Source organism: Mustela lutreola, chromosome 12 (assembly GCF_030435805.1).
Source record: "Mustela lutreola isolate mMusLut2 chromosome 12, mMusLut2.pri, whole genome shotgun sequence".
Lineage (NCBI taxonomy): Eukaryota > Metazoa > Chordata > Mammalia > Carnivora > Mustelidae > Mustela > Mustela lutreola.
The window spans coordinates 94,685,761-94,698,728 of NC_081301.1; the positions used below are offsets into that span (position 1 = coordinate 94,685,761).

The following is a 12,968-nucleotide window of genomic DNA, read 5'->3' on the forward strand; positions in this document are numbered from 1 at the left end:
CATGACCTGAGCCAAAGGCAGCGGCTTAACCCACTGAACCACCCAGACGCCCAAGTGTTTAGAATTTAAAGATTGATTTATTTACTTTAGAAAAGGAATGGGGGGGGGGGAGCAGAGGGGGAGGGAGAGATAGAATCCCAAGCCGACTCCTTGCTCAGTGCAGAGCCTGACATGGGGGCCCCATCTTACTCCCCTGCGATCATGACCTAAGCTAACACCAAGAGTTGGGATGCTCAACCGACTGTTTCACCCAGGTGCCTCCCCCGCCCCTTTTTTTTTTTTTTAATTTTTATTTATTTATTTGACAGAGATCACAAGTAGGCAGAGAGGCAGGCAGAAAGAGAGAGGAAAGCAGGTTCCCTGCTGAGCAGAGTCCGATATGGGGCTCCATCAGAGGACCCTGAGACCATGACCTGAGCCGAGCCACCCAGGCGCCCCTCTCTCCCCCCCTTTTTAAAAGGATTTATTTACTTAAACTGGTTAGAATTTTAAACTAATTTCAGATGATTGGTTTTTTCCCTGCATTTTCTGAAGATTCTAGGAAACTACCTTTCAGTTAAAACTGCGAGAGGAGGCCTCTGGACTTATAGAATGGAGTGGCGGCGGCAGAGCCTTGCATGTGGGGAAAAGCTCTGAAGCCTGCAGTAAACTTGGACACTATATGTCTTAGTTTTCTACTTTTTTTTTCTTTTTGCTATAATTGCTAATAATCTTAAAAGCTGTTTTTACTGGCATTATTAAAAAAGTTTTTGGGTTTTGTTTTTTTTTTTAAGATTTTATTCATTTATTTGACACAGAGAGAAAGATCACAAGTAGGCAGAGAGGCAGGCAGAGAGAGAGAGGAGGAAGCAGGCTCCCTGCTGAGCAGGAGAGCCCAATGTGGGGCTTGATCTAGGACCCTGACCATGACCTGGGCCAAAGGCAGAGGCTTAAACCACTGAGCCACCCAGGCACCCCCACTATTTTTTTTTTAAGATTTTATTTATTGGACAGGGAGAGCGCACGCACAAGCAGGGGAAGGGGCAGAGGGAGAGGAAGAGGCAAATTCCCCGCTGAGCATGAGCCCAACACAAGGCTTGATCTCAGGATCCCGGGATCATGACCCGAGACAAAGGTAGACACCTAACCGAATGAGCCCCCAGGCGCCCCTTGCATGCAGAGTATTTAAAAGAAAATCTATTTTTGTATGTTGCAGAGCTCTCTGCTTTCGCTAGCTGCTTTGCTGAAATGACCTTGGTTAGTTCCTGGCTCCAGACCAGGATAAAATAAATACACCTAATCCTGGATGAGAGTAACTTCTAAAGCCCATGGCTTCGTCATTTCAAGCTTTCTCTTGAATATATGGCTCCCCTGATTCATGTCCATTCTGCACACGCAAGGACAAATTCGAAGAGTTCCCTTCTGGAACTCAATCTCGTGAGGTGGACAGTTAGGGAGATGACAGGGTCACTCCTGTCAGGTACAAGCAAAGTGCTGAGGGCCAGGGAGGGTTTTCTAGGGAAGGGAAGCCAGAGTCAGTCTCAGATTTTAGGAAGATAAGGATGAATTGAGAGGCTTCAACTAGATTGAGCATTATGGGCATGGACGTGAAAAGGAGGGGACAGATCTGATGGACATTGTGGAGTGAGACACTTCTTGATTGACAGCCGATCGGAGGTGGGATAGAAGGAAGTTGTTATAAATTACACCAGGATGTCTGTTCTTCACTGAAAGGATAGTGTGGAAGGGTAGAGATCAGATAGCTTCTGACACAGGGAAGAGGAAAATTGTGGTAGGATGATGGGTGATGTGTTTAATTTTGATCCTCTTCCTGGGATATTGGCAGGAAGTTGACATAGACATGTTCAGTTGGCAGTTAGAAATTACTGTCTTGGGTGCCTGGGTGGCTCAGTGGTTAAGCCGCTGCCTTCGGCTCAGGTCATGATCTCAGGGTCCTGGGATCGAGGCCCGCATCGGGCTCTCTGCTCGGCAGGGAGCCTGCTTCCCTCTCTCTCTCTCTCTGCCTGCCTCTCCGTCTACTTGTGATTTGATTTCTCTCTGTCAAATAAATAAAATAAAATCTTTAAAAAAAAAAAAAAAAAAAGAAATTACTGTCTTACGCCTCAGAGGTAGGTCATAGGATCTTACCCATTGATAGTTAAGTCCCCTGGAGAATGACATTGACCGGTGCTAACGTTGAACAGTGGTAGCTGTTTGAATTAATCCTACAGGTGTTCTCCCTCCGACTTGGACAGTGTGGTGGTGGTGTGTGTATTTGAATCAGTGGTTCATGTTTGAGACCCCAGATTTTACGTTATAATAAGTTGATGTGGCTGCTCTGAGTGGCCATCAGTGGGACCTGCCTGGTGCTGCCCTCTTCGGATAAATCGTGAGCTCTCTGGATGGATACAGATCTTAGTGAACCTCATGATTCATTACAATTCCCTTTTTGGCCTTTGGGGGCCACATGGTTCCTGAGACTGAGAACAAAGGAAGAAGAGGAAATGAATGTTTAAAGTGTGAGTCGGAGAAGAAGGCCTGAGACCGTGACCGTGGAGATCGGGGTTGAGTTCTAAGAAGTGGGCGATGACTCACAGACTCAGACTTGACTGGAGCTCCCTTGGAGCTGGGCAAGGAGATTCACTGGGCAGCGAGTTGTGCTGACCTTTGAGAGAATGGTGTCATTGGACTATAAGGACAAGCATGGTTGAGGAATGAGTAGCAAATAGAACTGTGGAAACCTGGGAGATTCTTCTAGAAGGTTAGATAGGATGATTCTTTTTTTTTTTTTTTTTAATTTTATTTATTTATCTGACAGAGATCACAAGTAGGCAGAGAGGCAGGCAGAGAGAGAGAGAGAGGGAAGCAGGCTCCCCGTCGAGCAGAGAGCCCGATGCGGGACTCGATCCCAGGACTCTGAGATCATGACCTGAGCCGAAGGCAGCGGCTTAACCCACTGAGCCACCCAGGTGCCCCTAGATAGGATGATTCTTTAAGAACTGAGTTTTTGTTTGGAGTTTGTTTGGTTTGGTGTGGTTTTTGTTTTCTGAACGAGGGGAAGCTTGATTGTGTTTGTGGGCAGAGGTGATGCTGTAGTGGGGAAGGGAACAATTAAATGAAAGGAGCGGGGGTGTTTGTAAGGCTGACTTCAACAGTTGGAGGGTGAGGGTCAACAGTGGAAGTGATGGGGTGAGCCTTGTGCGAGAAGAGGGACATTTTCCCCTGGGGACAAAAGGAAGGGAAGTGGGGACAGATTTTGAGGAGGAGCAAAGTTCAGGAGGTCTCCTCTGATTCTCAGTAATTCTGCATCAGAGCCGCGGGCCAATAGGCAAGTGAAGATTCCAGTCTTTCCCCTCCTGGGAGGGGAAACAAAGTTCAGGTCCGTGTGCTGTGTGCTGGGCACTCTTCTGGGTGAACCTGTGTTCGTGTGTGTGCATCCCTACTTATTTAATTCTTACACCAGCCCTGTGAGGTGAATGTTCTTACCATCATTTCAGACAAGGTAGCTGGGAGCAAGTTTCTGCCCTTATTCTTTTTGGCTTAGACCTGGTCACATTTCTGTCTGTTGACTGATTGATTGGACCGAGGGATAATTAAGGCCTTTGCTCTCAGGAGCCACCTGGGTTGGACTTTTGCCTGTCGTCACAGAGTTACAGCTCCGTTTTTCTTAAGCAGAACTTGCAGACTGTCCTCTCTGCTAACGTTAGTGTGGAACCAGGGGAGCATGTCCTATCTAGCCCTTCACTATGCAGAAAGCACCCAAGGCCCTGGGGATGTGGGGGAGTGTCCAGGTGTCACTTAAACAGCGGGTTTAAGAGGCAGAGGGGGACTGCTTTTCCTAGTCCCACGACCACGTTGCTGGTCCTTTGTGTCAAACAGAGAGTGAGTCAGGAGACCAGACCACACCTTGGGTCTGCTTCTCGCTGACCTTCAGAGTCCATTTGACCTCGTCCTTTTGACTCCAAGCACAAGTAGGCTGAGCCTGGCAGTGATGCACCATTTTTCTCGCCTGTCTTTCCCCGAGGAGGGCTGGTGGGCGCCTGGTTCCTGGGAGTCGTGCCATCAGAGCAGCCTATATCCGTGCGTCCCCCACTTTTCCCAGAGTCTGATTTGGCCTTCTCCCCAGTTCCCTTCATTCTGGTCTACACCGACTTCTCTGTTCTGGCAACCCCAAATGCGTATTTTAAGTTTTTAATGTGTGTTTAGCTGCAATATTTAATGAAATTAGCTAATCTTTAGTGAGTTTTCCTCGTAGCTGCTTCTGCCCCACCTGAGCCGTTGTGAACATGTTCTAGGCTTCATAGTCATTTCTGCCTCTGGTTCGTTTTGTGGTATCAGAATACGTAGTCGGGGCCTGTTCTGTGCTATGGAGCCTTCCTGGAATATCATTCTGCTAAATCTTACCTTGTTAGAGTCGGTAGCAGCTTGTAGACAGGCCGAGCCTCTTACCTCAGAGACAAGGAAGTTCAGATGTTTGGGATTTTCTGACCCGAGGCCACACCGCTAACTGGAGGCAGAGCCTGGACCACGACTGGACTGTTCCTTCCGTGCCATGCTCACGCTGCCTGTCCTCGCTGCCAGCGGACGGGGTCAGCCCCTGCAGACCGAGGAGCAGCTCTGTTGCGTCGGCAGCAAATAAGGGAATAATTTTCCTTCCCAAGTTGCTGTTGAGTCAATGTTCACTGATTGGTTAGCTGGCCTGATTTGAATGTCATCCTACTCCCTCTGCAGATAAGTAAGCAGAGGACCTGAGGCTTCTCAGTAGCCCCAAAGGAAGAGACATAACAGAAACATTTGGCATAGCCTTGCCGTTAACTGTGGGTATTGTCATCAGAGTCTGGGTCTGTGCTGCTCCTGGAGTTTGTGGCAGCCCGTCCCTGTCTGCGCCCCCCACACCTCCCACCGTGGGCTCACCACCTCCCCTTCACCTGCCTGCGTGGTGGGCATCAGCGGGGTCCCAGGTAGCCCCAGCTCAGGTTCATTTGGTTTGCTTTGGCTTGGCGTGCCAACAGCTTTAAATGTTAAACAACCATGTCTGAAGAAGAAAAGGCTGATATTTTCTTCTATAACATTTAAACCTACAAGAATGAGCAGAAGTTGGGGCCCCTGGGTGGTTTAGTCAATTAAGTGTCTGACTCTTGCTTTTGGCTCGGGTCATGATCTTAGGGTCCTGGGATCGAGCTACACGTTGGGCTCTGAGCTTAGCAGGGAGTCTTGTTTGAGGGTTCTCCTTCTTGCCTTGCAGCCCCCCGCAACGAATAAATAAGTTAAAAAGAAAAAAAAAAAGAACAGAATGAGCAGAAGTCCCAGTTTGTTTTCTAGATGAACTCAGCAGTTTCTTGATGCTTTTTTGCATGATGCATGTGAGCCTCAAGATGACACATAGGGTAGGTGTATAAGGTATAAAGTGAGGGAAGAGGAGCTCACAGAAGCCCACGGCTTGTAGGATTGCAGTCTTAACTTGGGAGCAGAGCTGGCCCCTGCTGTTGTAAGCCGGCGTGCTTTCTGGTCTCAGGACTGCATCATCTCCCTAGTCACTAAAGCTCATCCTGCTTCGTGGGCTCTTTATTCTTTCCACCTCTTACGGTCTACTTTTAATTTTTTTTTTTTAAGATTTTATTTATTTATTTGAGAGAGAGGAAGAGCACAAGCAGGGGGAGCAACAGAGGGAGAGAAAGAAGCAGATTTCTTGCTGAGCAGGGAGCCTGATGTGGGGCGATCCCAGGACCCTGGGATCATGATCTGAGCCGGAGGCAGGTGCTTAACAGCTGAGCCACCCAGGTGCCCCTGAAAGTTTCATTAAACTTTTTTTTTTTCTTTCTAAAATAATTCTACAGGTTGATGTTCTTAAGGCAACAGCCCTTCCTCTGTTGAAGCAGTTTGGAATTGATGGTGAATCGTTTGAGCTAAAGGTAAGAATATGTACGTAATTGGCTGTGCATGCATGTAAAATATTCTCTGACGAGCTCATCAGAAGATGCAGTGTGTCCGTGTGTGTCACATTGAAGTCGCCACTGAGGAGATCCCAAGGAGCCATGAACAGACATTGCAGACTGTGCTGAGAGGGGACTCGAGCTGTGATCACGGTTATGCCAGTTCCCTTGCGCATACTTTGTGGTGGGCGAAGTCATGCTTGCTGCCCCCCCCCCCCCCCCCCCCCCGCCTTCCTTGTTCCTCATAGCAGCTCCACAGGGAAGCAGCCAAGCTGGGCTTCTGGCCACACACCCTTTCTGATCGAGATCATCCAGATGTCATTCGGGTCTCAGGCCTCCCAACCTGGATGCCCTAGAGAATTTTCAGTGTTTTCAAAACCTAGAAGTAATTTAAGCAACTGTTTGTTTGCTGTTGAAAGGAATTATTACATCAGTAAGTTAACTGGCTATCTTAAGCTGTTTAGCATCGCTACTTTTTTTTTTTTTAAGATTTTATTTATTTATTTCACAGAAATCACAAGTAGGCAGAGATAGAGAGGCGGAGGGGGGGGCGGGGGAGGCAGGCTCCCTGCTGAGCAGAGAGCCCAACGTGGGGCTCGATCCCAGGACCCTGGGATCACGACCTGAGCCAAAGGCAGAGGCTTAACCCACTGAGCCACCCAGGTGCCCTGCATCTCTACTTCTTAAGCTAATGTTTTAAACAAGGGAAATGACTGCATTTTTATTTAATAAAATGAGTTTTGGTAGATTAGTTAATTGCATAGGGAGGAGAAGTGGTTCCTGATGGGTAGGAAAGGGGCCAAGCCGCTCACTGTAAGCGTGAGGGAGCAGGCGCTGGTGGTGAAGCGACATGCTGGCCTGGGCCTGGGCCGGGCTGGCCCCGTGTCTGCTGCTCTTCCGGTCACGTCGTTTGGGTCCCTGCTCCCCACGCACCCTCTCGGTGCTAACGTGAGGTGCTGATGATCTCGAGGGAGTTGATGTGTTGACTGTAGAGAGCTCACTGTTCTAAGGATGAGCTCCTTGGCCTGAACCAGCCGCACTGGGTGTCAGTGTCCCCGACTCTGCCGCACGCTCACCTCTGCTTTCTCGCTGCCTGCGCAGGTGGTGCGACGGGGAATGCCTCCTGGAGGAGGAGGGGAAGTGCTCTTCTCGTGTCCTGTCAGGAAGGTCCTGAGACCCGTCCAGCTCACAGACCCGGGGAAGATCAGGCGGATCCGAGGGATTGCGTATCCTTTGCATTTGATTTAGATTTCTTAGCTTTTACGTGCCTCATGAAGATAAGAATGACTCATAACAGTTTACTTCTTTCCAGTCATTTACTTTGTATACAACAGTCTTGGAGAAATCTTCACGGTGAAATTGTAATTGTTGGCTGAGATACGATGTTTTATTTTTTGTCTCACTAAAGACTAGACTAACCCATTCCTTGTTTTTGTTTTGTTTTGTTTTTGTTTTTTTGGTAAATGCTGAAGCAGACAGCTCCCGGGTGTGGGCTGCTCTCCTGAGGGCTTTGGTTTAGGGACCACCGATGCACCGCAGTCCCTCCCTGAGAAGAGCTCACTGTCTGATGAGGGAAGCATGGGCAAACGTGTAAGATGGTGTAGATGGACGCGTAGGAGGCTGGGGGAGTTGAGATGGAGCTGGCACATTTTGTCTGGAAGATGTAGGAGAGCAGGGATGGTATCTACTCATTACGTGGTTACTCTGCATGCACTGGGATAGAAAAACTGTATACTTCTTTCCTTTCCAAAAAACTACTTTACTGATAAATGATTTACGTGCAGAAAGCTATACATATTCAGTGTATACAGCTTGATGAGTTTGCAGATGAGTGTCTACCTGTGAAACCAGCAGCATAGTAGTACCATAAACCTACCTCTTACACAAGTTTCTTCCTGCCCTCTATGTTTTATCTTTACACTTTTAATTTTTTGTGATAATAATACTTGACCTAGATCTACTCTATTAGCAAATTTCAAAAGAATTTATTGAGATGCCTTGGTGGCTCAGTCAGTTGAGCATCTGGCTTTTTTTTTTTTTTCTCAATTTTACTGATTTGAGAGAGAGCGCGCGCACAAGCGGAGAGGCAGAGGGAGAAGAAGACTGCCCACTGATGTGGGAGCCCAATGCGGGGTTCGACCTCAGGACCCGGAGATCATGTCCCGAGCTGAAGGCAGGCACTTAGCCATCTGAATCACCCAGGAGCCCCAAGCATCTGACTCTTGATTTTGGCTCAGGTCCTGATCTCAGGGTTGCGCGTTTGAGCCCTGCGTGGGGCTCAGTACTTCATGCTTGGCGTGGAGTCTGCCTGGGATATCTTCTCTCTTGACCCTCTCCCTGCTCGCTCACGTGCTCGTGCTCTCTCTCTTTCTCTCTCTCAATAAATAAATATGATCATGGGGGACCTGAGTGGCTCAGTGGGTTAAGCGTCTGCCTTCGGCTCAGGTCATGATCTCAGGGTCCTGGGATCGAGCCCCACATCTCTCTGCTCAGCAAGGACCCTGCTTCCCCCCACCGCCCCGCCGCATCCCCCTCCTGCTTCTCTGCCTACCTGTGATCTGTCTGTCAAATAGATAAATAAATAAATAAAATCTTTAAAAAAAAATCTTTAAACCCCAGCATAATTATCTTAGTGAATTTTTAAGTATATAATACAGGCATTGTGGTACACAGTAGATCTGTGGGACTTAGTCATCTTGCATAAGTGAAACTTTGTACCCTTTGATTGATGTCTCCCGTTTCCCCCTCCTTCTCTCCAGCCCCTCGCCACCACCATGCTACTCTCTGCTTCTGTGAGTGTGACTATTTTAGATTGCTTATATAGATGGAATTATGCGTATTTGTTCTTCTGTGTCTGGCTTATTTCACTTAGCACATTATTTTCCTTGTTCACCCATGTCATAGAGGACAGCATTTACTTTGTTCTTAAGGGTGAATGATCTTCCATTGTATGTAAATGTTACATTTTCTTTATTCATCTTTCATTGGACATTTAGCTAGCTGTCATGTCTTGGCTCAGGTGAATAAAGCTGCGATGAATGTAGGAGTGTGTCAGTTTCTGTGACTATGTACCCAGAAGCGGGACCGTGGGATCAAATGGTAGCTCTCCTTTTAATTTCTTGGGGAACCTCCCTACTGTTTTCTGTAGTGGCTGTCCAGTTTGCATTCCCATCATCAGTGTATAAGGTTTCCCTTTTCTTCACAGTGTCAGCAATACTTACCTTTTTGTTTGTTTTGATTGCCACTACTCTTAACAGGCACGAGGTGATAGCTCATTATGGTTTTGATTTGTATTTCTCTGATCATGAGTGATGTTGAGTACTTTTCCATGTAAATGTTTGAACATCTCTGGGTCTTCTGTGGAGGAATAATCTACCCAGGTCTTTGCCCATTTTTTAATTGGGTGGTTTTATTTTACTTATTTTTTTTTAAGATTTTATTTGTTCATTTGACAGAGAGAGAGGGATCACAAGTAGGCAGAGAGGCAGGCAGAGAGAGAGGGAGAAGTAGGCTTCCTGCTGAGCAGAGAGCCCAACTCAGGGCTCCATCCCAGGTACCTGATATCATGACCCAAGCTGAAAGTAAAGGCTTAACCCACTGAGCCACCCAGGTGCCCCAATTTTATTTTATTTTATTTTTTAAGATTTTATTTATTTATTTGATAGAGAGAGCGCATGAGAGCATGAGAGCGGAGAGGGTCAGAGGGAGAAGCAGACTCTCTGCTGAGCAGGGAGCCTGACGTGGGACTCGATCCCCAGGACTCCAGGAACATGATCTGAGCTGAAAGCAGTCCCCCAACCAACTGAGCCACCCAGGCACCCTCTAATTTTATTTTTAAGATTTAATTTTTAAGTAATCACTACACCCAGTGTGGGGCTTGAACTCCCAACCTTGAGATCAAGAGTCGCACACTCCACCAGCTGAGCCAGCCAGGTGCCCCTGCGTTGTTCTGTTTTTATTTTCTTTTTGCTTTTGAGTTGTATGAGTTTCTTATGTATTTTTTTCTTTTGTATTTTTTATATTAATCAGAGGTATAAATTTCAGACATTTTCTCTCATTCTGTGGGTTGTCTTTTCACTTTGTTGTTTCTTTTGCCCTTGTTTTGGTATTCCGTCCAAGAAAGCATTGCCAGTGCTAAAAACCTTTTCCTGTGTTTTCTTCTTGGAGTTTTACAGGTTTAGGTCTTAAGTTTATCTTTAATCCATTTTGAGTTGATTTTTCTTTGTGGTGTTTGTCTGTTGAGCACATATGTGCAAATATATTTCTAGGCTCTCTGTTCCATTGCTTTTCATGTTTTTATATTGGTACCGTGGTACTTTTTGATTATTATAGCTTAGTAATATATTTTGAAATCTGGAACTCTAATGCTTCCAGCTTTATTCTTTTTGCTCATAATTACTTTAGCTATCTGGAGTCTTTTGTAGTTCCGTATAAGTTTTAGGATTGTTTTTTCTGTATGTTATTTTCTCTATCTATTATTCTATTAAAAAATTAGAATTTCGATAAGAATTGCATTGAATCTGTAGATCACCTGGGATAGTATGGACATTTCAAGAATATTAATTCTCTCAGTTCATTAATATGGGCTGTCTTTCCATTTATGTGTGATTTTTAAAATGTCTTTTATAAGTGTTTTATACTTTTTTTTTAAGACCTTACCTATTCATTTGACAGAGAGAGACCACAAGTAGGCAGAGAAGCAGGCAGAGACAGGGGGGGAAGCAGGCTCCCCACCGAGCAGAGAGGCTGACACGGGGCTCGATCCCAGGACCCCAGGACCACGACCCAAGCCGAAGGCAGAGGCCCCAACCCACTGAGCCACTCAGTCGCCCCAAGTGTTTTATACTTTTTAGTATATAAGTCTTTCACCTTCTTGGTTAAGTTTATTCCTAAATATTTAAATTTTGGGGGATACTCTTGTAAATAGCATTATTTCCTTGATTCTTATTCACATAGTTTATTGTTAGTGTACAGAAGCGCAAGTTGATTTTGTAGTCTGTAACTTTTAAAAATTCATTATTCCAGTAGGTTTTTTTGGGGAGGGGAATATCTTTGGGGTTTCTACATATAAGATCATGTCATCTGCAGATAGATGATTTTACTTCTTCCTTTCCAGTTTGGATTCCTTTCATTTCTTTTTCTTGGTTCATTGATCTGGCTAGGATTTATGGTACCAGCTAATAGTACTGTACATGTATATATAGTACCATGACTAGCAGTGGCAAGAGTGGTCATCCATGCTTTGTTCCAAATTGTGGAGGAAAAGCTTTGAGTTTTCCACCATTGAAGATGTTAGCTGTGGGCTTTTCATGTATGGTCCTTATTGTGTTGAGGTAAGTTTCTTCTATAATTAATTTGTTGAGAATCTTTAATTATGAAAGTGTTGAATTTTGTCAGATGCTCTTTCTGCATCTCTTGAGACAATCATATGATTTATGGCCTTCATTAATATGTTAATATAGTCTATCACATTAATTGATTTGCATATAACCATTCTTGCATCCCAGGGATAAATGCTACTTGGTTATGTCATATGATCCTTTTAATGTATCATTGAATTTAGTTTGCTAAAATTTGTTGATAATTTTTGCATCTGTGTTCATCAGGGATATTGGCCTATAGTTTTCTTTTCTTGTAGTGTCTTTCAGGTCTTTTCTTTTCTTGTAGTATCTTTCAGGTCTTTCTTTTCTTGTTGTGTCTTGTAGTGTCTATCAGGGTGATGTTGGCTTCATAAAATGAATTTGGAAGAGTTCCCTCTTCAGTGTTTTTGGAAGTTTGAGGATTGGTAGTAATCATTCTTGACATGTTTGGTAGAATTCATCAGTGAATTGATTAATCTGGGGAAGTCATCTGGTCTTGGGCTTTTTTTTTGTGAGGTTTTTTTTTTTTTTTTTTTTTTTTTAAAGATTTTATTTATTTATTTGTCAGAGATAGAGCGCGAGCGAAAGCGAGCACAGGCAGACAGAGTGGAAGGCAGAGTCAGAGGGAGAAGCAGGCTCCCCGTGGAGCAAGGAGCCCAATGTGGGACTCGATCCCAGGACGCTGGGATCATGACCTGAGCCGAAGGCAGCTGTTTAACCAACTGAGCCACCCAGGCGTCCCTGTGAGGTTTTTTGATTACTGATTCCGTTTCCTTACTTGTTACTGTTCTTTTCAAGCTCTAGTCCTGATGCAGACTTGGTAGAATTCATCCATTTCTTCTAGGTTGTCCACTTTGTTGGCATGTAATTGTTCATAATTTAAAAAAAAATTTCTGTGACTTTAGTTGTAACGTCTCGTCTTTCATTTCTGATTTTATTTGAGTCTTTTCTCTTTTTTCTTTGTCTAGGTAAGGGTTTGTAAATTTTTTTTATCTTTTCAAAAAACTGACTCATAGTTTTGTTGATTTTTTTTTTCCTCTTGGTTTTCACTTTGCTGTTTCATTTATATTTTCTCTGTTATTTCTTTCCTTCTGCTAACTTTGAATTTTAGGTTATTCTTTTTCTGGTTCCTTGAAGTGTAAAGTTAGGCTGTTTATTTGAGATCTTTTCTTCTTCCGTAGAAAGAATGTAGGTGCTTTTCACTATAAAATTCCTTCTTAGTACTTCTTTTCTTTGTCCCATAAGTTTTGGTGTATTGTGTTTTCATTTTTGTTGTCTCTAGGTATTTTCCATTTCCCCTTTGATTTCTTCTTTGGCCCCATTTTTTTTTTAAGAATACATTCATTTTCATCTGATTGTGAATTTTCCCATTTTCTTGCTGTTATTGATACTTAGTTTCATTCCATTGTGGTTGGAAAGGGTACCTGAGGTGATTTCAGCCTTCTTAAACTTGTTACGACCTGTTTTGTGACCTACTGTGTGATCCCAAAGAATGTTCTTGTGCACATGAGAAGAATGTGTACCCTACTACTGTTAGGTGGAGTCCTGTGGAAGTCTGTTAGTTCCTCCAGGTTTATGATGTTGTTCAAGTCACCTGTTGCCTTACTGATTTTCTTTCTGGGTGTTCTATCCATTATTGAAAGTGGGGCAAGGGGGTCCTGGGTGGCTCAGTTGGTTAAGTGACTGCCTTTGGCTC

At 44.8% G+C, this 12,968-nt stretch overlaps 1 protein-coding gene across 3 annotated transcripts in view; it reads left to right on the forward strand.

Annotated features, from left to right (window-relative positions):
• Positions 1 to 12,968, forward strand: part of RCL1 (RNA terminal phosphate cyclase like 1) — a 65,610-nt gene that overhangs the window by 25,664 nt on the left and 26,978 nt on the right. For all 3 annotated transcript variants that reach the window (XM_059141867.1, XM_059141868.1, XM_059141869.1), the window contains 2 exons: positions 5,817 to 5,891; positions 7,014 to 7,138. In XM_059141867.1, coding sequence (XP_058997850.1) covers positions 5,817 to 5,891; positions 7,014 to 7,138 — 200 coding nt within the window. The remainder of the gene's footprint in view (positions 1 to 5,816; positions 5,892 to 7,013; positions 7,139 to 12,968) is intronic.